The sequence below is a fragment of the Myxocyprinus asiaticus genome, chromosome 34 (genome assembly GCF_019703515.2).
Source record: "Myxocyprinus asiaticus isolate MX2 ecotype Aquarium Trade chromosome 34, UBuf_Myxa_2, whole genome shotgun sequence".
In the NCBI taxonomy this organism is placed as follows: domain Eukaryota; kingdom Metazoa; phylum Chordata; class Actinopteri; order Cypriniformes; family Catostomidae; genus Myxocyprinus; species Myxocyprinus asiaticus.
The window spans coordinates 12,367,698-12,394,266 of record NC_059377.1 but is presented as its reverse complement, the minus strand read 5'-3'; the positions used below and the strand labels follow the sequence as shown (position 1 = coordinate 12,394,266).

The 26,569-nt window shown below is 39.4% G+C and overlaps 1 protein-coding gene across 1 annotated transcript in view; it reads left to right on the top strand.

The window, feature by feature from the left end:
* Nucleotides 1–10,737: 10,737 nt before the first annotated feature.
* Nucleotides 10,738–26,569, top strand: part of LOC127425218 (phosphatidylinositol-3-phosphatase SAC1-A-like) — a 38,063-nt gene continuing 22,231 nt past the window's right edge. Inside the window, exons 1-3 of the mRNA XM_051670939.1 lie at nt 10,738–10,796; nt 22,200–22,297; nt 26,441–26,515. Of these exons, the coding sequence (XP_051526899.1) occupies nt 10,768–10,796; nt 22,200–22,297; nt 26,441–26,515 (202 nt within the window). The 5' untranslated portion in view covers nt 10,738–10,767. The remainder of the gene's footprint in view (nt 10,797–22,199; nt 22,298–26,440; nt 26,516–26,569) is intronic.

The following is a 26,569-nucleotide window of genomic DNA, read 5'->3' as shown; positions in this document are numbered from 1 at the left end:
CACTCATTCACACACACACACACACACACACACACACACACACCCACATACACAGAATAAGAATCACTAAGGAAAACAGGCCCTCCTTATAAGAGGTTTTGAGTATGAAATCATGTACATATACAGTATATATATATATATATAAATACAAAGACAGACAGGTTGATGGATGGATGGATGGATGGATGTCATGGGGGTTTGCACAGCATCTCACCCTTCTCTGTGTCTTTTCCTCCTCTAATTAAAAATAATCAGGAAATTCATAGTGGGTTTTTTCTGGGGTTTTTTCTTCTAAATTCTGCTCTCTGTTCTGTTTTTACATACTCAATCCTAAAAATATCTCTTGCTGTACAAATGAAAGGTGAATTTAGCGATTTCCTCTTTTCGTTGTGTGATTATATTATGACATGATTTAGAGTCCTAAGAGAACTTGAGTGTTTGTCATTTTTACAACTTTCAAAGTGTTTACCTGGGATAGCAGTAGAAATATTCCATCCTTTTATCTTCAGCAAGATCTTTGCACGCAGCTCTTGCAAAATGTTTTGTCTGTTTTGGCGTTCAGTGTCCTAATTCTATTAGTATGAAGATGTTTCATAGCTTCACTCACTATCAAGATGATAATAATTTATTAATTTGCTTTTATCCAAAGCGACTTACAAAATCATGTTCAAATTAATCAAGTGTAGGATTTTTACATAACAAAAAATTTATTTTGTCTATAATAACTTTATATTTTGTTGACTGTTGACATGACTATAAATTAATAATCTCAAACATCTATGTAAGGGGGTTCAGTGGAAAGGAGGAGGCGAGAACCGGCTTAAGAATATAAATAATAATTTAATAAACAACAGTACAGCTACCTGTAATTTTCTCTCTCTCAAACTGTCGTCCCCGGCTGCCTTTATCCCTCGCGCACCCCATCAGGCTGACTGGGGACTGGGCGTGCGTCATTCCAGCCCGGCCCCGCCCTCCTCGGCTCTACAATCTATTACAAATGTTAAATTAATGCACTCTCTATTAAAATATAATATCATATCATATAATTAGGGCTGCCTTAATAATGTGATGTATTTGAACTAACTAATGTAAATGTTTTACATTATTATTTATTATATACTGTATATTATATTTATAATTATTTACATTTATTTTTTTATTATATATTATGTATTGAATCAGTGTTATTTGGGGGCCTTCTGCAGCAAATGTGGATGCAAGTGATTCATGGCAATTCATTTGATGAGTTAATCAGCATATCATGTAATTTCTTCTATTGACAGCCCCTAAATATAATATAATATAATAGTTATGTAAAGCATATAATACACATACTGTATATTTCAGTATGATTATTGTAAATGTAAAAATTGTATTGTATCAAAATGAAAACTGTGTTCAAATAATGTGGAGGATTTTAACAAAAACAAAACAAAGCTGAACTAGTCTTACAAAACCATTACAAGTTTGGTCAAACTATTATCATTGGTCAAATTACTCAAACCATACGATAGATAAACATCTGATCTCAAATCAATATAATATAATAAATGTCTATACTGTAAATGTACAAATAATGTATTAAGATAAACACCATGTTCAAAATAATCAAGAGGAGGATTTAAAAAAAAATGCACAAAAAATAACCTAAACAGTTTTACAAAACCATTCAAAGTTTTGTCAAACTATTATGATTGGTAAAATTGCTTAAACCATATGTCATAATAGATATCTGATTTCAAATCAACTTCCTTTAAATGATTCATAAATCATTTTGACTTACTGCTCATAATACTTCATATAAGTGTCTAAAATGTTTTTTTAATTTCCAATGTATAGTCTTTTATAAGGGTTCAGCTGAAACAGGACGATTCAAAAGTAGGACATTTAAAAATAGTGTGCTAAATCTCTGTGGTCACATTTCAGAGTAAATACTCAGAATTTGTAGGGGGCCTGAATAAGGTAGAGCCCCTTATGTCACTTATGTCATTTTCAATTTATCTTTGATTTGTCAAAGGACAATCAAGTATAGAAATATAAAAGTTTACTAGTATCTCTCAGCATCTAACAGTACTGATATCTCTGTACAAGTATGCTGTACAGTTGTGTTTTGTTACCACAAATATGATGCTTGTGATTTAGTTCCAACAGATTTTTTAAAGATTCCCCTGAAATTACTTAAATATTCAGTAATAATATGCAATAAGGTTTCATATGTTAACATTAGTTAATGCAATATGAACTAAAACGAACTTACAATGTTTTTTTATCATTCAACATTAACCAAGATTAATAAATGCTGTTTAAAAATATTGTTCATTGTTAGTTAATGATACCTAATGCATTAACTAATTTTAACAAATGGAACTTTATTGTAAAGTGTCACTAAATATTCCTAAACTATTGTCAGCCAGTGCAAAGGAAGTGAAAGTGGATCTTAGTCCTGATAGTAAACACAATACGACTCAAAAAGTTCAGTCATGGGATGCTGTTTTGCAGGGTACACAATAAGAATGCTCATCACTGGCATAATGACATAATGCCATGTTTGGTGTGACAAAGCCATGTGATATCTAACTTCCACCGTATGCAACATCATGGGATAAACTGACATCTCTTCATGAGACTCCCACATATTTCGTGGCACAGTCTGACAGGGGACAGTAAATGGGTTGAGGTGTTGAAAGATAAGCCGCATATGGGGAATTCAGACGTATGACTAATCTAACACTTTTCTGACTAAACTAATAAATAACAAAACTTCTGCTTTCTTTTTTTTAAATGCAGGTTTTAGCCTATAGGTTTTAATGCTGATTTGACCAGTATTTATGGAAACATAAAATTTTTTTATTGTAAAATTAGTATAATCTTCAGACATCTTTATGTAACTTCTTAAAATAATGTACAGTGGCCCCAAAACGTATATGGACACTTAAGCCAGACTTAACAATCTTCCATTGCATTACAAAATTTAACACAAAATGGCATTTCTTTTGAAGAAGGATAGCACAAGCCCACTTTCTAGCAAAACATTTCACCACAAGTTTGTTAGGTTTTAAATAAGAGCAATAAATATACTGTTCAAAATGAAGACCAAATGGATTTGAACAATTTCTTTTTTTATAATGGCAAAAAAGGTACATAAAAGTGAAGTTAGTTCTGAGAAAAGGTCTAGCACAGGGGTGTCAAACTCAGTTCCTGAAGGGCCACAGCCCTGCAGAATTTAGTTCCAGCCCTGCTCCAAAATGCCTCCTTGTAATCTTCAAGCACTCCTGAATACCTTGATTAGCTGCTTCAGGTGTGTTTAATTAGAGTTGGAGCTAAACTCTGCTGGACTGTGGCCCTCCAGGAACCAAGTTTGATACCCCTGGTCTAGCAGATGCCACTTGATATTTTGTTATTTAATACAATTAAATTAATTTTAAGTGTGGATTTCATGTTTAGGCAATAAGGCATGAGTGGCCGTGCTATATTGTGAATATAGTCACGGCTCAAGGGCGTTGTTAAGCACAACACGAAGTGGAGTACCTGCAACCCCTTCAGCCGTGACTATATTCACAACATGGCATAGCCTCGAGTAGCTTATTGCTTTCATAAAACGGTCACCACATAATAAAAATATTAAGGACACAAATATTCATTAAAATGTTATATTTTGTAAGTAAAATCATTAAATGTCAACCTTCCACCAGAAAATCAAAGGTGCGTTCCAATCAGGGTGCCTGGGTAGCTCAGCGAGTACTGACTACCACCCCTGGAGTCGCGAGTTTGAATTCAGGGTGTGCTGAGTGACTCCAGCCAGGTTTCCTAAAGCAACCAAATTGGCCCGGTGGCTAGGGAGAGTAGAGTCACATGGGGTGACCTCCTCGTGGTCGCGTTTAGTGGTTCTGGCTCTCAATGGGGCACGTGGTAAGTTGTACGTGGATCGTGGAGAGTAGCATGAGCCTCCACATGCTGAGTCTCCGCGGTATCATGCACAACGAGCCACGTGATAAAATGCATGGATTGACTGTCTCAGAATCGGAGGCAACTGAGACTTGTCCTCCGCCACCCGGACTGAGGTGAGTAACCGCACCAGCACGAGGACCTGCTAAGTAGTGGGAATTGGGCATTCCAAATTGGGAGAAAAGGGGATAAAAAAGAAAAAAAGGTGCGTTCCAATCAACCGTTAGGGTCCTCTGAAGTGGACTTCACACGGTATTCAGCCATCTTAAGGGAGATTCCAATCCGAAGGGAGCATAAATGTTCAGTCGGAAGGGCACTCTAAATGGCTCAGGGAATAAGTGTACATCGATACATCACCTCACAGGAAGTTGAGAGGGATATTTACCCACCAGTCATTGCGAACCAGAGGACTAACGTAGTGTGGCTAAAATACATGATAAAATCAAACAAACAAACAAAAGGAGTTTGAGACACTGGCATTTGAATTAAGCCTATCTCAGGAGTGCTTTTTATGCAGTTGTGCGTGAGTACAAAGCGCACGAGATTAAGAGGACACACTTATTATAAAATAACCACATAACATTTATATTTTATATTAAACAGCAACAGTCTAATTGTACTTTTCTTTATGTTATGAACTTGCATGTGAAATAATACAACCTGCAGGGGCGGACTGGCCATCGGGAGCACCAGACATTTTCCCAGTGTGTCGCTGGGTAATTTGGGCCGGCCTGCTGCTGCACAAGTGCCGGCGCATCCTACAGGCAATATAGGCGGCCACCCTGGGCCCCTACATGCCCGCGTGGACCTCATAACAAGCAAAAATGTACTAAACTCTGCAAGACAAGCCAATACAATGGTTTTATTTTGAAGTTATGTAATGGCTTTTATTTGAAATAATGTACTATCTTTTATTTTGAAATTGCTTACACATCAGAGTGCATATACACACCTTAACTCCGTACCTTGTGTAGATCTCATTATTTGACATACAAATCACAATAATGGTGACAACCAAAAACAACATATTAAGTATTAGATGACCTCTGAATTATCACACAATGACAAATAACTGCAAGTTACAACAAATACAATAATAGCAACATAAATAAAATCTGCAAACAGTAAAGCTGTGAGCAGTACATAGTCATTTGCATAATTTATTCATGCCGCAAAGCATGAATGGGAGCTGAAGTGCGGCTTGCTGAATAATGCTCACGCCTGATAAAAATGCAGAAAATAAGTCATGAACAATATTACTTTGTGGCTATTTGAGTCTTTGAGGCTTACTTTGTTTCAAGGATTGCAGAAACAGCACTTATCAAAGCATTGGGCTTTTCACTTTTTCTCAAGAATAATCTGGGGAAGGAATTAAAACACTGCAGATATAAAGATGCAACAAACTCACAGAGTGAAAATATGAGGAATTAATCTGCAAAATATCTGCAAAGATCTACACTTCAAGAGGTATGTTTTTTTATATATATATTTATATATGTACATATTCTGTCCAAGTTTGTTTTCATTGATTTTTTTTAAAATAAACAAGTAATTGACATGAAATTTTAAGCATTGCTATCAGTGTCCTGCTGTGTGACACTTTCTTCATCTAACTATTTTAAACAACATTTTATGATCTTGTATAGCTATAAATACATATATAATATATTATTATAATACTTGTTGCTTCCACAACCTCATATTAACTAAGATAAAAGTTTATTTGAACTTCTAGAAAAAAATTGAAAGGTGATTAAGATCTTTAAAAACTTTGAAGAAATGCTGACTTGTCACAGCACCTAAAATACACACTTTCCCTGGTACTTTCATGTACATTTTACCCTAACATTTTTATGTTGGGAAAAAAGTTTTCAGACAGTTATTTGTCTGATCTATAAAGTGTTTATTTTTAGTGCTTTCTCTAAAAAATCCACTCATCACATTTACAGTGGTTTTAGATGTTTTAAAATTATAAAATTTTTTGCATCCATGGGGCCCGTTGTCATGACTAGCAGTCAATAGAAATGTCTTTTTTTTTTTTTTCTTTTTTTTTTTTTTGAAATTGAGCTGGAAAATTAAATCAATGAGCCAGTGTTTTATGGTGTGGTGTGTTGCTGGTTGGTGGGCTGGTCTAGGCCAGAAAGTCCAGGGCCACTTTTTAGTCCCAGTCCACCCCTGGCGACGTGTCACTGTTGGAAATTTCATATAAACTACACATTTTAACACAAATTATTAACAAGTTGAAACCTAAAAATTAAGCAGAATTACACATATAACAATTAAATGCTTGTTTCATGAAAAAGCGCAGTGCTGTCCGAATGTGATTTGCCAGGTCCAATTCACCTCCGTGGGTGTCTGAAATAAGTTAACATTTAGAGCAGGGGTGTAAATCGGATGTTTCATCATAATACGATCTTTTCTCTTGGCCTGCGATCCAATATTTGCAGATACTTCAAAGTCTGCCACGATACGATTTCGATTTAATTCGATTTAATTCGATTCAGGGCCCTGTGATCGATATTCTGATATTATGTGCCTATTTTACACAATCAATTAAAAACTTTTTTGCCCTCAAATGCAACCAAAATATAATTTGAATATTTTATTGAGCTCTCTGAAAAGTGCAAATTTAGTATCCACACTGGGACATCCACAACAAAATAAGGTACTTCAGATGTTGAAAAAAATAATAATAATAATAATAATATAATAATATAATAATAATATAAAAAATAATGTCACACACAAGTGATCATCAATCGGCTGATGCGCTCGAACGGATCCTGTCAATGGAGCTCGCGTTTCGTGGGAAGCCCGGTTGGCGCGTGTGCACACCGCATGGATAGCAGAGCACAATTTGGCTTCAAAGACCCCGCGCACATCCGTGTCCCACATGAAAACATATTTAGCGCTCATAAAGTGAATTTAATTCAATAAGGTTGCTTCATCGCCTGACAGAAATGCGTACGGACGTGGCTGACGTGAGAGTATTAAAATAAAGGTACATCTTAAAAAAATGTCTATAATGCCTGGGTAGCTCAGCAAGTAAAGATGCTGACTACCACCCCTGGAGTCGTGAGTTCAAATCCAGGGTGTGCTGAGTGACTCCAGCCAGGTCTCCTAAGCAACCAAATTGGCCTGGTTGCTAGGGAGGGTAGAGTCACATGGGGTAACCTCCTCGTGGTTGCTATAATGTGCGGTGGGGTGCGTGGTGAGTTGTGTGTGGGTGCCGTGGAGAATAGCGTGAAGCCTCCACACGTGTATGTCTCCGCAGTAACATGCACAACAAGCCATGTGATAAGATGTGCGGATTGATGGTCTCAGACGCGGAGGCAACTGAGATTCGTCCTCCACTGCCCGGATTGAGGTGAGTCACTATGCCACCATGAGGACTTAGAGTGCTTAGAGGGAATTGGGCATTCCAAATTGGGGAGAAAAAGTGTCTATATTGATATTTACATGTTGTATCAATAACATTGGATTGTTGGTCACTGGATCGATGAATCATTACACCTCTAATTTAGAGTGACAGAAAAAACACCTCAAGAGCATTTTCACATAGTAAAGAGGTGCTGTAGACTCACACCATCAACTCTTGCTGAAAATACTTTCTGTGCTCCCACACATAATCCAATTTGATCGACTCTTCTCAGAACACTTTAATACAAACAGGAAGTTAGATTACAAAATTCGAAAGAGTGCAGCACGGAAAAGGGGCGGGGCTGAATAAGGTGAATATTCCCTAGCAGTCAACAGTAAACATAACGTTGCTAGGCAACAATAATAACTGTCAGCTATAGGTGCTGTGGAGTGATACAAATAAAAGTTCCGTGAAGAGGTCAGAGCTGTGCTTTTATTATTAATAAAACACAGCTGTTGACTAATCAGCATCTATAATTATAATTAATAATTTTCTTTATTTATCACACATTTGCACATATACAGTGAAGTTCTTCTTTTTCACATATCCCAGCTAAGCTGGGGTCAGAGTGCAGGCTCAGCCATGATACAGCACCCCTGGCGCAGATAGGGTCAAGGGCCCAACAGTGGTATTTTGGCAGTGCTGGGGCTTGAACCCCTGACCTTCTGATCAGTAACCCAGAGCCTTAACTGCTGAGCTACCACTGCCCCACAGCTACCACTGCCCCACCATCTAGGACCGGAACTATCCATTTTTTATAAGTAAGGAATAATTGACGACAGACCATTGAATTGTTGAAAAATAATCCACACCCGAGGTGGTAAAACCATACAAATCGGGTGTGCATTATTTTTAAACAATTCAATACCAAAGTATTTCGAATACGTTACTGACCTTGAGTAAGCTAATGAAATACGTTACAAATTACATTTTACAGCATGTATTCTGTAATCTGTAGTGGAATACATTTCAGAAGTAACCATCCCAACCCTGCCCAAATGGAACACTTAACGGTTTTTAATACACAGAAACATTTGCTGTTTAACAGCTGACGGAAGTGATGTTTCAAGCACATGTGAAGTGTTGCCACTAGCTTTAGCACATTAGCTAACCTCAGTTCAACACCTGTATCTCAAACAATGTACATATTCACACAGTGTGGGGTGATGGTAAAGCATTCTCACATTTGTAAGGTGCTGTCTTCACTGAAGTTTCACTAGCTGCTACATTCTCCATTATTTACAACTGTTTTGTCAGATCGGCAGTGCAGCCAGGTAACTCCGCCCCTTCCGCTATGTATGATAAGCCATGAGCGCTGAGTGCATGAAGTGTCCAACATTACACACTCAATTTTGACGGTGGAAAAAGTGCATCATCCGGGTACTAAAAGTATACTCCTTTTTGCTGAATTTTCAGTGTTAACACACAACTCGCACTACTTACACTACAAAATCATGTAGAACAGGGCAGGATTATGCAGTTTGGGTTGCACCTTTTGTGTATGATTTTGTCATGAGGTGAAGATGTCATGAATATAAGCGCTACAAGTCAGTGGTTGATTATATTCGCAGTTCAGGGGTCACATCCTGTTGTGGGTGTCTTTCACTCACAGATGAAACCAGGTTTTCTTACCTTTATGAGTAGAGGGCTTGCCCTCTCATCATTGGGCTGGAAAAGTGGGTGGGGGACTATAACAGAATCACACTCCTTAAATACCTTAGAGCCTTTGGGGGAATTTTTTTTAATGATTGTAAGTTTTTGAATAGCTGTGGAAAACACACACACACACACACACACACACACACACACACACACACATGTTGGTGCAGCTATCATTATGAGGACTCTGCATAGACATAATGATTTTTATACTGTACAAACTATAGATTCTATCCCCTAACCCTACCTCTAAACCTAACCCTCACAAAAAACTTTCTGCATTTTTACATTTTCAATAAAACATAGTTTAGTATGTTTTTTAAGCAATTTAAATTATGGGGACACTAGAAATGTCCTCATAAACCACATTTATAGCATAGTACCCTTGTAATTACCAGTTTGTAACATAAAAAAATTCCTCGTATACTACTTAAACCTGCCCACACACACGCACACACACACACACACACACTTTCTTCTAAACAGAAATGTGTTGTAATCCAGAACAGACCATTTTTTTCTTGTCTCTTTCATGATGTCAGATCACACACAGCTAACTGCTTAAGGCCACGTTATCGTTACTTTATAGCCGTCTTACTCCTCACTTCATTAAGTACTTTCATAGAGAGCTGTTCAGAAGTGACGCCAATTTCTAGGCAAACCCGGAATTCTAATTCATCATGGGTTCCCTCTGGATTTTTCTATGGGTTTTTATAATGGGGTTATGATTCAAATAAGGCCTGTGGTAAACATTACTTGACAATACATGGACGTTTAACATAAATTACACAATTTCATACCTCAAATGTGAATTTTGAAGCCGTACTGAACCGCATACTTTTTTTAAATTTAAAAACATACGTTCATGTATTCACGTTTGAGGTATGGAAGTGTGTAATTTTTTGTTGTAGAACAAAATGTCCACGTATTGTCAAGTAATGTTTACCACAGACCTTATTTTACTCATAAGTAAACCCATAGGAAAATCCAGAGGAAACCCATGGGGAATTAGACTTCTGGGTTTGTGGACTACAAGCTGAACAGCTCTATTGCGTAATAACACCATGACAACAAAAAAATTGTGTTTATTTCCAGGAGAAAGGCAGAATTTTTGATAGTTTCATTGCAATTCTTATAGAGAGCAAGGTTTCCCCACCATATTTAAATTTGAGTTGTTGTCTTGACTTTATACTTATTTCTGACAACATAAATGCAACTTTTCAACATGGCTGATGAAAGTGGTGATGCAACAAGGATACCTCTGGAATATTTACTTATATTGGAGTCTTTACCTTCTGTATGCATCAAAGTGTATTTATTGGCATCATTTGTTTTTTTGGGATCATATAGACCTTATTCACACTAGAGCCAACTTTGATATTTGATGGAAAAGACAACGATGCAGTATAAAACTGTATAAAGCTCCTAGATCACATCTGATTTTCCACAACTCGTGTTGTATGAAGATTTATGTCTACTGAATGTTCCTGAAAATATTTTTTTTCAATGTTTTGTCTGCGGAACGATCCAAAAACACTTTAAGGTGCAGTACAGCCCATTGAAGTGACTGTTGGCATCCTTCAAAGACTCGTTGTCATTGCCGTCAAAGATCAAAGATGGCGATGCTCTGAATAAGGTCTAATGAGGCAACCTGCGCCGTGACGCCACAGCCGAAAGCCGCGCCCTCCTTTCGCCACTCCCACATAAACGTCACGGCGGATTGGCCAAACCCGGAAGTGAAGATGGCGACCGCCTACGAGAGGTTCAACCTGTAAGTAGTAACTTTCATTCGAGCGCAGCGACAGATATAAACACAGACAGCGCTCAGTTTCACTTCAGTAAAGCTCGGCTCCTTTAATGGCAGCGTCTCCGGGCACTGTCAGGGGTTGTTGTCGCCTTTGCAGGCCAGTTTTTAGGTTGTGGTGAAGGCAGCACTAGCTTAAGCCGTTCAGAGAGAGACTGTGTTCAGGTTGAATATGTCTCAAAACCTAGTGAGCTGCCTACCTAGACAGCATTTTGTGCGCGTTTGAACTTACGCTGACATGCTCAAATATGCTGTCTAGGTAGGCAGCGCACTAGGTTTTAAAAACGCAGAAAGTGTGTACTGACAGTTCTGTCTGCCTTATCTCTTACAAATGAGCCCTGTGCAATTAGTTGAGTTTTAGGCTACTGAATAACACTTAACTTTGATATTGTAGACTAGAATTATCCATACTTTGATGTACGTTAGGATGTTAAGGTAATCTGGAACAGAAAGAGCTGTTTCATGCATGTAAGCATCACAGGTATCAAACTGTGTCATCAAATATTATTCATTTTAATATCAGTGACCTGCTATGAACTGTCAGTGTACAATCCAGCATATGTTCTATTATACATTGATTTGCTATGATGCAGAGTTTCCACTATCATAGAAAACCTGGAAATATACAGGAATTTTAAAATACTGATTTACACATCGAAAGTCCCAGAGGTGTCATAGTTGCCTCATACAGTAAAAGTCATTGAAATTAATAAAATCTTATAAAGGTATGGAAAATGATATCTAGTTGTGCTCAGCTCTAAAATATTACATTGGCTAGATATTACTCTTGGTGATGAGTGCAGCAGTCTATATAAAATGCTTTCCAATAATTTCTAAATGAGATTTTTAAGTGTCATGAAACCCCCCCCTAGTTTAGCAACAGTTGTTCACACCTCAGACATAAAAAAGGGTCATGAAATGGCCGTGAAAAACTTTGAGTTCTGGTGATTGATTCTGGTCTCACCACAATGTTGAGTGTAAAATTCGGCTCTCGTATCTGCTCTGCGAGTGCTGTTTTAGGGCTTTCACAAATGTTATGACGAATAATCCATCCATCTTCTAAAGCCGCTTGTCCTATATAGGGTCGCGGGTACTGCTGGAGCCTATCCCAGCTGTCTCAGCCCGAAGGCAGGGAATGATGAATAACTGTCATACAATTTGTCATACTTAATTTGTATTTGTGCTTCATAAACCTTAAGAAGAAAATTATTCATGTTTGACTTGAAATCATATAATAATGATTTCCTTTTAAGGCTTTAAAAGCTTTGAATGACATGAAAAATAATATTCTAAATATCAAAATATTCCAGATACTATAATTATAATCCAGCTATTATAATAGAATAGAATAAATATAGTATCATATTACATTTGTTATGACATAACAAATATTATAACATATTATGCAATATAATGTAATGAAATTAAATATATTATATAATGCAATAGTAAAATATTTCTGTCCTATATTCTTCACTTTCACACGTTATTTTAAGGCTCTGCAGTTAAACCCACAAGCCTTAATTCTTTCATTTCCACAGAATTTACACTGCGTGTATGAACCCGCAACAACCAAGAACCTTTCTCATTACATGATCGTTAAATTAAAGTGAAACCAGAGTGCTTTGCGTTCACTATCAAAATTCTGGGTTATATTTTCGGTGAGTTTGTCACAAACATATGCAAATTGTCTTCACATGCTTTACAAGAACTGCTTTTGCGTGAGACACTCGGAGTTCATTTGGAGTGCTTCCATAATGCAATATCATCTGAAAATTAGACGCATAAATGTGCTTTTCATGGCATTTATATTTTGGCCTACAAATTCCCTTATTTTCAGAGTAAAATGTGATTGGAATTTGAAGTGCACAATAATCACAGTTATCTCAAATAACCTAGATCAGATGATCATTTAATAATTGTGACATGACGAGTTTTCCTCTGCATGGGAATTTAACAGATGAATGTGTGTGATAACTAAGTGTCTAATCTAACATTAACCAGGTGTTTGGTCTGACATAAGTATTTAAAGAATATTTTTGTGGAGAGGGGTGACACCATGCGAAGGGCAGACGTGTGAGAGAGAGCTCTGCGCACTTTGCTAATTTCTTACATTATTTTCATGATATAATCCGGTGAAATTCGATACACCCAGTTACACATTTTCTGTTTGAGGTAAACATGGCAAAGAAGTCAAAATCCTCGGGCTCTGGAGACATTAAAAGACACTTACGGGTTCAAGATGAAAGCCCAGACAGGCCTGTGGACTGGGGACTCGATTTAGATGGCGCGGCGGGAGAAGGAATCCAGCGTCAACTGTCCAACATGTCGGTGATGTTGACGAAGGTACTTGCGGACTTGGAGGATCTCGCTGTAATACGTCGATCGATTACGGCGATGGAAAAAATTCTCTGAGCTAGTCATAAGAGTGACAATTGTTGAAAAACGAATCGATTATTTGGAGTCATCAGAGAGGGAATTAGCCGCTAATCTGCCCGTGACCAAAGTTGATTTGGAATGTGTTCTTGAAAAGCTTGAAGATCTTGAGAATAGAAGCCGCAGGAATAACATTCGAACTGTTGGAATTCCTGAGCATGAGGAGGGCAGAGATATGGTGAAATTCCTAGACGAGCTTTTCCCGAGTCTGCTCGACATAACAGGCCACAAGCTGGAAATCGAGTGAGCTCAGAGAGTCCCAGCTCACAGATCTGCTGAGGGATGAAGACCAGATCGATTCTGGCCAAATTTTTGAGATCATCCGATAAAGATCTCGTGGTGTGCCAGGTGAGGAGCAAAGGAAAGCTTTCTTGGAAGAATTACAATATTTTCTTGTTCTCGGACTTTGCGAACTTGACGAGAGAAACGCGATTGGTTTAGGGAATGCAAAAAACTCTTACATCAGCGGAAGATCACTTTTGCTCTGATGTTTCCAGCCAGACTGAGAATAAACACCAAGGACGGCAGCAAAGTATTTACATGTCCCAATCAGGCAATGTCTTTTATTGAAACAATGGGTGAGTAACCATTGGGTGATTTTCTTGTGAGTGGATTGACCCACTGTACATACTCTGGCTTTTGGAGGAAGCTGGGCGCCATTTTTGTTTCCATTTGCGTTGGCTCCACCGAGCGGCTGGAGTTTGTTTTGTTTTGTGGATTAACACTTTTCCTTAAAGAAACTATTGCATTGACGGAAGATCACTTTTACAATGAACGGATGACCACAAAATATCTACATGCCCACACAAAGGATGTCTTTTATAAAGTTGGCGGACTGTGTAAATCATGGGATATACTTTTATGCAGCCTCCAATTGAATTGACACTTGACCATCCGAGGAACTGGGATGCGTGTTTCGTTTCCTTTTTTGCTGGTTCAGCCTAGCGGTTGGAGCTTGTTTTGTTAAATAAAATTACTTCGGGACAGTTATGGATGAAACTGTCAGTTCCTTGTGCTTATGCCTCCTGTTGGCTGGAGAAAGATTTGTGGAGTATTATCGTGGGACATTGGAATGATTATGTCATCTGCTGCACTCATCAGCTGAAGATTCGTTTGTCTGACCAAGGAAACTGAACGGCTTTATATTGGCCGGAACTTGTTTTGTAAAGGAACACACCTTTGAGACAGTTCTGTGAATGAGTCAACACGTTCTTTGTGTTTATTCTGCCTATTGGCTGGGGTTTATTTTACAAAATATTTGATGTTATGTAATTTTGCCTTACAAATTTGTGAGGGAAAGTCTGCATCTAGAGATGCAAGGGTGCGCCTTATGCAATTTAAGATTCTACATAGATTTTATTGGACCCCTTCTAAATTGTATAGGCTTGGTCTTAAGGACACACCCCCCTGCTGGCGATGCCATTTAGAGGATGGAGACACCACCCATGTTTTTTGGGGGTGTCGTAAGATACAGGAGTTCTGGTTGAGGGTCCAGAATTTTATGGCCGACGTATTGGGTACTCGGATCTCCTTTTGCCCCAGGCTCTGTATTTTGGGTGACGGGGCGGTCATTGATGTAGGAGATAAGTACATGAAGAATTGGATCCTGGCCGGTGTTATGGTGGGCAGACAGGTTATCCTTAGAGGATGGAAGTCAGCTGGAGCCCCCTCATTTCGTGAGTGGTGTGAGGAGATGGACAGGGTGGCAGCTTGGGAAGAGTTGTCATATAGAAAGCTAGGCAACATGGATATGTTCATCAGGAGGTGGGGCAGCTATTTGGCCTTTTTGGAGGGCTCTCGGGGAAGGGCAGTAGAGGGAGACGTGTTGTTTTAAATGTGTATGTTGTAGCCTTTTTGTTTTTGAACATATCATTTTTTTAAATGTATATATGTGTATATGTGTAATATATATATATATATATATATATATGTTATATGGAATCAATAGAAACTTTTAATAACAAAAAAGTAATTGTGACAGGCCTATGCCCATGTGTGATTTTGACGAGACGGTGCAGTGATTGGATCGAAGCGTTCCTTCTCATAAATAATGTGGAGAAATGCTCTGAATTGCATGAAGTATTGGCATACTATACTACCCCTCACAACTCATATACCTCATATTTTATGAAGTTGCTTGAAGTTTCGTTTTTAAACTGAAAGAGCGAAATGGTATAAAAAAAACTAAGAAATAACCACTTTCCTCTCTGCCTCAAGGTTTGATGTGTTGTGCATTCTGAGATGCTATTCTGCTCACAGAGTGGTTGTCTGAGTTACCATAGCCTTTCTGTCAATTCGAACCAGTCTGGCCATTCTCCGTTGACCTCTCTCATCAACAAGGCATTTCCATCTGCAGAACTGTTGCTCACTGGATTTTTTTTGTTTTTGGCACCATTCTGAGTAAACTCTAGAGACTGTTGTGTGTGAAAATCCCAGGAGATCAGCAGTTACAGAAATACTCAAACCAGCCCATCTGGCACCAACAATCATGCCACGGTCCAAATCACTGAGATCACATTTTTCCCCCATTCTGATGGTTGATGTGAACATTAACTGAAGCTCCTGACCCGTATCGGCATGATTTTATGCATTGCAGTTTTGCTGCATGATTTGCTAATTAGATAATCACATGAATAAGTAAGTGTACAGGTGTTCCTAATAAAGTGCTCAGTGAGTGTATATTGCATAATATGTCCTGGTAACATGATGTTTTATCCAGACTGATCTCACAGTGAAATCGGAAACAGTATGTTGACAAAAAACACTGCCCCCAGTGGCCAAAGCTCCATTTTCTTTGTGTAATGTCCACAGAGGGGTGCCAAAAGTGAGCTGTAAAGCTAGCTGTTTTCAACTGTACAGACTGTAATACAGTGAAGATGAATGCATATTTTATAAACTGTACCCCTCAACCCAAATACCAAACCTAAACCTAACCATCAGTGTAGGGCTGGGCGATATATCAAATATTAACGATATAATCAAGATAATTTTGCTGACGTTGTAAAACTGATCAGTATCGTGAATATAGCGATGATTTTAATGTGCTTTCATAAAGAGCACATCAGTTGACTAATTTCACGATCCTTCAGGGCTGCACAATTAATCAAAATAACATCAACATGGCAAGTTGGTCATATGTGATTATTAATCCACTAAAGGCTATGATTTAAAGACAGATAAACATGGTCTGTGTGTGATTCAGAACAAACCAGTGACGCTCTGATCTGTGTGCATGCGCATGGTGGCGCTCTCAGATCAGTGCACTTGCATTGTGAAATCAAAGTAATGCAGGTTCAAGCATTCGCACAATTCCAAACATTAGTAACAGTTACAAGTTATTACACAAATCTACAAAAGGAGCACAGAATAACAGAAAAGGAGGAGATTTATATGATGTGTCCCACAGTAATAATTTAGTATTATGCAATGTTCAACTGGGGTTTGTCAGTGAAGAAGCTTTGCACCGTAAAAACATTTGAAGGTAAATAATACTTTTTATGAAGCTACTATGTATCATTGTGTATGAAATTTAAATATAAAGTGCATATCAACGAAAATGATTGAAATTAATTCTCCCTTGTGTTTATTTAATGAAAAACGAATTATTAGATTTTTATTTAATGTCTTTAAAAATATTAAATCTACTTGGATACAATGGCTGTTTGGATGAAATGATGGTTCCTCTAATAAAACAAACAAAACAAAATAAAAAACCCACTTTTGAGCCATTTTAGAGCAAATACATAATTATCGAGATATATATTGAATATCGTCAATAGGCTGAAAAATATCGAGATGTAATTTTTTAAGATATATCACCAGTGGCGTAAAAATGCAACCTCCAAGTCGTGTTTGTCACTGATTACGCAAATGCGATTACTTCTGGTTTCAATGCGGGATCCAAACCCAGGTCTCCCATGATGCTGACGCAACATGCTACCAGTCGCGCTACATGGGGAAGTTAGACAGGCCGATGTAAAAATGTCTGATGGGAGATGCCACTTGTCATTGAGTCAGCATAATGGGGCCGATCCTAGGACACTGGAACTCTTCGAAACAACATGACTACTCTTTCCATGTGATCATGTTGTTTTATCCATAATGGTAAAGCTATGTTTTTTGCAAGGGACAAAACCTGAGACACACCTGAACCTGAGTGGAATGTCACCAGCCCACATCTTTCATTCTGACACTGTGACAATGAGAGACTCTCTGAGTTCATGTGTTCAAGTAGAGTTCTGCAGTCAACCATTTTTTCACATTTGTTTTTATGGGTGAATCTAACGAAGCATGTCAAGAAAATATCTAGGTCATATTTCACCCCAAAATCAAAGAGAGAAATAAAGAAATCGAAGCCTACTTTTAAGACCATTATGATTGTTTTTCTTATGATTTTGGGGTGAAATATGACCTGGACATGTTCTTCACAGGCTTTGTGAGATTCTCCCTTCATGTCTTTAGCGGTACAGTATGCCTTAAGTCTTAAGAATGGCTTCTTGCACAATGAACAGAGCACTGCCAGTGCTTGTATTAAAGCTAATAACAACTTATCAACATTTTAATGACATAGTGTTTCTGGCTTAGTGTAAACTTGCACCACAAGCAGTGTGTTTGCTGAGCCAGTCCACCCAAATATGTCTTTATTCCTGTTAAAACATTGCCAAGACAGTTTGTAGACACTTAAAGCCTAGTTTAGTATGGTATTGTTTTAATGTGTTGTTCTAAAGCTCCTCGTTCATTTCCTGCACAATTCTGTAAATTGTGTGACTTTGCCACAAATATGGGCATTTGTATGAAAACTGCAGGCTAAATTTGAACAAGACCACCACCATCTTATCTGTATTGTCTTGCGTGACTTAATCATGTCCACCCACAGGATTGGAGAATTACCAAGTGATATTTATTTAGGTATCCATCAAGGAAGCCATCAAGGAAATTCTGATGTGAAGACCGATTCCACAGTCCCATTGAACAGTCAGAATTAATGGGACTAAGGTTAAGCATGTGAGGGCAGCATGCCACCCTGGCTGCCTTCTCCATGCCACCCTGGATACCTTCTCAAGATGGCGCTTACCTTCTCAAGATGGCGCCGAGTATGGCTGCTGCGTTGCGAGCTCCGACACAACATAGTAGTGTTTTGTTTGTTTTGTTCACAGTTCTTATGTTTTTTGTCTTGGATGTTGTCTGCCTTATTGTCTATGACAGACAAACACTTTTGGACATTGGTTCAGCAATTTCACACCGTAAACCGGACTTCAAATTTCTCAATGCCGACCCGCTGTTTACAAACACGCAAGCGGAGCCCTTTGTCTGGGCAGCATGGCCGCGGAAACGCAAAAGAGTAAGACGAGTAAGAGTAAGACGCCGCGCAAATCGACCCCCGCTACCCACTATTCTACTGGCAAATGTTTAGTCTCTGGATAACAAGCTCTACGAGCTGAAAGCGCGGATCTCTTTCCAACGAGATACAAGGGACTGCTGCATTATCTGCCTTACGGAAACTTGGATGTCTGCGGAGATTCCAGACTCAGCCATTGAACCCGCGGGGTTATCCGTGCACCGAGCGGACAGAGCGAAAGACCTCTCAGGTAAAAGCAGAGGAGGTGGTGTATGTTTTATGATCAACAAATCCTGGTGTGATCAGAGGAACGTACATTCTATAAAGTCTTTCTGCTCTCCTGATCTGGAATTTCTTATGCTTCTGTGTCGACCATTCTGGCTACCGAGGGAATTCACAGTGGTCATTATCACAGCTGTGTACATTCCCCCACAAGCCGACACAGACCGGGCACTCAAGGAACTGTATGGGAGTATAAGTGAGCAGGAAATCGCGCACCCTGAGGCCGCGTTCATTGTGACCGGGGACTTTAATAAAGCCAGTTTAAAATCAGTCACACCAAAATACCACCAGCACATTAGTTTCAACACACGAGGGGACCGGGTTTTGGACCATTGCTACTCTCCCTTCCGGGATGGCTTCAAATCCCTCCCCCGCCCACCATTTGGCAGATCGGACCACTCTTCCATTCTGCTTCTGCCCGCTTACAGGCAGAAACTGAAACAGGAAGCACCCACTCTCAGAACGATCCAGTGCTGGCTGGACCAATCAGACTCTACGCTACAAGACCGTTTTGATCACACGGACTGGGAGATGTTCCGGTCCGCCTCTGATGACGACATCGAGCTTTACGCTGATAGCGTAATGTGTTTCATCAGAACGTGTGTAGAGGACGTGGTTCCGACCAGAACAACACGGATCTATCCGAACCAGAAGCCATGGATAAATAACGTTGTTCGCGCGGCACTTAATGTGCGGACCTCCGCTTTTAATTCCGGGAACGCGGAGGAGCATAAACAAGCCATCAGAACCGCAAAACGCCAGTACAGGAGCAAGATTGAAGGACAGTTTAACACCACCAACTCTAGAAGCATGTGGCAGGGAATTAACATCATCACGGACTTTAAAGGGAATAAAAACTCTGCCATGAACACTGCTGCCTCTCTCCCGGATGAGCTAAATACTTTTTATGCTCGTTTTGAGGGAAATAACACCGCCCTCGCGGAGAGAGCTCTCGTGGCTGAAGCTACAGAGGTTAGTTCACTCTCCGTCTCTGTAGCGGATGTAACCCGATCCTTCCGACGGGTGAATATCCGCAAAGCCGCGGGCCCAGACGGCATTCCGGGCCACGTCATCAGAGCGTGCGCGAACCAGCTGGCTGGTGTTTTTACGGACATTTTCAACCTTTCCCTCTCTTTGTCTGTAGTCCCCACATGCTTTAAAACATCCACCATTGTGCCTGTTCCAAAACAATCAAAAATAACTTGCTTAAATGACTGGCGTCCTGTTGCTCTGACCCCCATCATCAGCAAATGCTTTGAGAGACTAATCAGAGATTACATCTGCTGTGTGCTGCCTCTCTCTCTTGACCCGTTGCAGTTTGCTTACTGCAACAACCGCTCCACTGATGATGCCATTGCATCTACAATACACACTGCTCTCTCCCACCTGGAAAAAAAGAACACTTATGTGAGAATGCTGTTTGTAGACTACAGCTCAGCATTCGACACCATAGTGCCCTCCAAGCTAGATGAGAAACTCCGGGCTCTGGGCTTAAACAGCTCGCTGTGCACCTGGATCCTGGACTTCCTGTCAAGCAGATGCCAGGTGGTTAGAATAGGCAGCAACATCTCCTCATCACTGACCCTCAACACTGGAGCCCCGCAGGGCTGTGTTCTCAGCCCACTCTTGTATTCCTTGTACACACATGACTGTGTGGCAACACATAGCTCCAATGCCATCATTAAGTTTGCTGATGACACGACGGTGGTAGGTCTGATCACTGACAATGATGAAACAGCCTACAGAGAGGAGGTGCACACTCTGACACACTGGTGTCAGGAGCACAACCTCTCCCTCAACGTCAGTAAGACAAAGGAGCTTGTGGTGGACTTCAGAAGAAAAGACAGAACACAGTCCCATCACCATCAATGGAGCACCGGTGGAGAGAGTCAGCAGCTTCAAGTTCCTGGGTGTCCACATCACTGAGGAACTCACATGGTCCATCCACACTGAAGTCGTTGTGAAGAAGGCTCATCAGCGCCTCTTCTTCCTGAGACGGCTGAGGAAGTTTGGAATGAACTGCCACATCCTCACACGGTTCTACACCTGTACTGTGGAGAGCATCCTGACTGGCTGCATCTCCGCCTGGTACGGCAATAGCAACGCCCACAACTGCAAAGCACTGCAAAGGGTGGTGCGAACTGCCAGACACATCATCGGAGGTGAGCTTCCCTCCCTCCAGGAAATATATACAAGGCGGTGTGTGAAAAAAGCTCGGAGGATCATCAGAGACTCCAGCCACCCGAGGCATGGGCTGTTCTCACTGCTACCATCAGGCAGGCGGTATCGCAGCATCAGGACCCGCACCAGCCGACTCCATGATAGCTTCTTCCCCAAGCAATCAGACTTCTGAACTCTTGATCTCCCACAATCAAAATACATCAGCACTGCACTTTATTACCCTTACTCTTATATCTCACACCGGACTGTCATAAATTATATTATTATTATTATATTCTCTCTTAACAACTGACTATCAACCGACAGCCTGAATGTCAATACAGTACAATACTGTACATTCTATATATACTTTTTTATATATTTTTATTTTTTATTTTTATTGAATAATGTGTATCTATATAGTGCGTATTGTATACTGTACAGTGTATGTTATTATTTGTATATTGTTGAGTGTAATTATGTGTATAACAGATGTTTAAATTGTGTTGTGTTAATTTGATGTTATTGTAAATTGGTATATGTCTCATCACTGTCACGACTGCTATGTTGATTGGAACTGCACCCAAGAATTTCACACACCATTGCACTTGTGTATATGGCTGTGTGACAATAAAGTGATTTGATCTGATTGATTTTGCTTGCACATCAAGTTGTGAAAAATGTGGTTACTCTGCAGTTTAGAGAGGAAGGAAGACTCTAACCATTATTAAAGTAGGACACGCACATAGGATGTGTTACTAAAACAGGCTCTCAAAACTTCATACTGTTAATACTTGCATGATGGAGTGACTTTTGATAATTCTGTGCTTGAAATTTCCATCAAGAGGAAAAAATAAAGATATGCTTAACAAAAAGTGAAAAGAACGTTAGTAGGTTTTGTGATTTATTTGAACACTGCTGAAAATCTGCTTGTTCGAGATGATTTGAGACAAGAGAGAAGTTTATAAAAGATGAATTTGAAGTTGTTTTGTTTCTTTGATATACTACAAAGTCTTCAGCATATGATGTTCATTACAAAGTTTTATTTTTGATCTTTTCATAATACTTCATATTCTTTTCATTACCTTTGTAATTCTTAAGGTTATTGATTGCCTGCTAATTTTCCATCCTGTTTGGCTTCCCTGTCTTCATAGGCATGCAACACCTGAGAAGTTTTACATTGAGGCCTGTGATGATGGAGCTAATGACGTTCTGGTTATTGATAGGGTGTCCACCGAGATTACCCTTGCAGGTAGGATCTGATTAAAAATGAAGACCATGCCTCTTTTTCCATGTAATTTCTCACAACAGGCTCAATTTAAGCTTTTGTGTGCTTTCACACCAGCTTTTTGTGAGCGCACCTCACCTGTTTTCCAGACTTGGATGCACATCGCGAACCACACCCGAGTTTGCTTGAAAAGGTGGTCTGTGGTTGGGTTCGTGTTAACTCCTGTGTGGTTCGCTGGTGATATGAATGCAATAAGTTTGAACAAGGAAGTGAACCACTATTGATGACATCAGCGAATCCATTGGTGGTAAATTCAAAGGGACAAAACTTTAGAAAACAGTGAAACTGGTGTCTTTTTATCTAGAGTTGTTACCCAAGTTACGGTGTTAAACAGCTGCTACTAGTACTCGCTGGTAATCAAGTTAAGGGTGCAATTGTTCTGGGGTTTAGGCCCAACAGTACAATGTGAAAAGAAACAAGCGGGGGCAAGGGAAGAGGGTGGAATCTAACTCGCAGTGGAACCAAGTGTGAAAGCACCCTTACGCTATTTGCAGCTAATATCAGATGACCCATTTTTGATCAGCAGTGACCGCTATGACCTCTCACATGACTCGGGTCAGGTCTTCAACTCACCAGTCATGCAAGTGTCATGACCGTTTGACCGCCACATGAAAAGCATTGTAGACAGCATCATGAAGGGTGATTTTTTTTTTTTAAAAGGTTGCTAGGTAGCAAGAAAGTGGGAAGTGTACACAATAAACACTGAAAACATGTATTTGAGATTAGTAAAAAACTATTTCCTGGTAGTTGCTTTGATAAATCACAGAAAGGAAAAGAGCACTCATTGTATATGGGTCCCCAAAACATTACTGTCTCTGGATGATTTTTGTGAATTTAAATTAGTTCAATAACTTATGTGCATGACTAAAAAGAAATAGAGGCATCACAATTTAACAGTTTTTAGATATTTCTTGTTACTACTTGTACTCTGAAAGACTTGAGGCAAATCCTGTGAATATCACAAACTATCGTGCAAAACTGGACCCATCATTGCAAAGGCACTGGGTAAGTCATACAAATGCTATGGTTAGACATGTAAAGGGGACTTTTGGAATCAGGCATTCATGGTGTACTGACATTGCTGAAAAATCATGGAAGCTATTTGGATTATTTCCTAGTTCTCTATTTTAAATGAATAATTCACCCAAAATTTAAAATTCAGTCATCATTTACTCACCCTCGTGTTGTTCCAAACTCATATGACTTTCTTCTGTGGAACACAAAAAGTGAATTTCTTTAGAATATTTTACCTGCTCTGTAACATAATAAAAGTGAATGTGGTCAAAAAGATAAGCACAATAAAAGTAGTCAATATGACTTACACTGATGAGCCAAAACATTATAACTGACCCACCGAGGCATGGACTCTACAAGACCCCTGAATGTGTCCTGTGGTATCTGGCACCAAGACATTAGCAGCAGATTATTCAAGTCCTGTAAGTTGCGAGGTGGAACCGCCAAGGATCGGACTTGTTGGTCCAGCACATCCCACAGATGCTCAATCAGATTGAGATCTGGGGAAATTGGAGGCCAGGGCAACACCTTCAAACCTTCATCATGTTCCTCAAACAATTCCCGAACAATATATGCTGTGTGGAAGGGCAAATTATCCTGCTGAATGCGGCCACTGCCATCAGGGAATACCATTGCCATAAAGGGGTGTATCTGGTCTGCAACAATGTTTAGATAGGTGGTACATGTCAAATTGACATCCACATGGATGGCCGAAGCAGAATATTGCATAGAGCATCACACTCCCTCCACCGGCTTGTCATCTTCCCCAGGTAAATAGCACACGGGTACACGGCCATCCACGTGATGTAAAAGAAAATGGGACTCGTCGGACCAGGCGACATTCTTCCACTGCTTCAAGGTCCAGTTCCGACACTTGTAGGCGCTTTCGACGGTGGACAGGGGTCATCATAGGCACTCTGACTGGTCTGCGGCTACACAACCCCAAACACAGCAGGATGCGATGCACTTTGTGTTGTGACACATTCCTCCCGTAACCATCATTAAAATTTTCTGTGACTTGTGCCACAGTAGACCATCTGTCGGTTCAGACCAGACAGGATAGCCTTCGTTGCCCTTGCGCATTGATGAGCCTTGGGTGACTAACACCCTGTCGCCGGTTTGTGGTATGTCCCTCCTCGGACCACTGTCGGTAGATACTCACCACTGCTGACTGGGAGTACCCAACAAGCCTTGCTGTTTCAGAGATGCTCTAACCCAGTCGTCTGGCCATAACAATTTGGCCCTTGTCAAAGTCGCTCAGGTCTTTACCCATTTCTCCTACATTCAACACGTTGACTATGAGAACTGATTGTTTGTTTACCATCTTTCGCTTCACCTGTGAGTGATCATAATGTTTTGGCTCATCTGTGAATATTCCAAGTCTTCTGAAGCCATATGGTAGCTTTATGTGATGAAGGGACCAAAATGTAAGTTATTATCTAGCTAAAATCTTCCCCTCTGCTACAGCTGTTAAATCAGATATGGCATTTGGTCACACGACAAGCGAGAACCAATGGTGTTTGGCATGGATAATGCAATTGACACGGCATTTTTGTAGTTCATACAACTTTCTTAATACATTTCAGAGCTTCAGCAGAGGGGAAGGTCATTAGTAAATAACTGCTTAAATTTCATTCTGTTCCTTAAACACAGTTATTGCCTGGCTTCATAAGACTTGAATTAGGCTATAGTACATGAGACATATAGGCTACTTTAATGATCCTTCAGAGATAATTTGGTGGTGCGTTTTTATTGGCATTTTGGAGCTTGACACACCCAGTCCCCATTAACTTTCATTATATGGAAAAGAACATGCGGGATACTCTTAAAAAATTCCCCTATTGTGTTCCACGGAAGAAAGTAGTCATATGAGTTTGAGTAAAGGTTGAGTAAATAATGACAGAATTTTTTATTTTCATTTTGAGTGTACATTTGCTTTTAAAATGGAGAAAGAAACAGTCCAAACAGCTGCCATGATTTCTCTGCGATGTTAGTACACTTTAAATGTCTGATTCCAAAAGTCCCTTTCACATGACTCAACATATCCCAATGCACTGATCTCTATTCATATGGCTTTCAGTGTCTGTCTTTGCAATGATGGGTCCATTTTTGCACCATAGTTTGTGATATTCACATGATTTTGCCTCACGTCTTTTAGAGTACAAATCAACAAAAAATATTTAAAACCTGTCAAATTTTATGAAAAGATTTTGAAGGCTGTTTTGAGCTTAACTAATCCTTTAAACTTTGCAAATTTACATTTTATCACTACTGCCATTGAGGAAGTTACTGTTGTCTTGTTTAAGATTTTGTTCTTTGAACTCAAACTCAACATTTCCTTTTGGTTGAAGCGGAGAAGAGAAGTACATTTAGTACAATCTTCATAAACTATTAGATGGGTTACTTCCATCTGTATAGCATTGTTATTATTGGTAAGCAAAACTAAAATGAAAGCCTTTTCGTTAACTGAAGTAAAATTTTATAATTTAATAAAATAAAATGTGAAACATTTACCACCTACCTTAATTAAACATGAGAATGCCACTAAATAGTGATAACGCTAGACTTCCCTGAGAAATTTAACACCATTAAACTTATTATTATTATTATTATTATTATTATTATTATTTTTAGTTTATTTTTTTCTCCCCAATTTGGAATGTCCAATTCCCAATATAGTGACCACGAGGAGGTTACCCCATGTGACTCTACCCTCCCTAGCAAGCGGGCCAATTTGGTTGCTTAGGAGACCTGGCTGGAGTCACTCAGCATGCCCTGATTCGAACTCGCGAACTCCAGGGGTGGTAGTCAGCGTCTTTGCTCACTGAGCTACCCAGGCCCCCTGCCAATAAACATATTTAAATGGTTTCAACACATTAACTTTGGCAGCCCTAAAATACAAAAAATAAATAAAACCTTACTAAACTGAAACTAGAAAAAGCTAAAGTAAGACTAGCAGTCAAAGTAAAAACTAATGAAAACTAAACTAAATTATAATGGACAAATTAAAAATAGAATAGGAATAAAAACAAAATTAAAAACTGCAATATACCTGCTATATAGTGCAAATATTTTTGACTTCTCTTGTTAAAGGTATTAAAGACATCCCCCCATCTGGCGTTACCAGGCCCATTTGTGGAATCATGGGAACTATTCGACTGGTGGCTGGTAGGTTCCACATTTCCGAAATTCGGAACAATTATCGTGTGACTTATTCAGTTG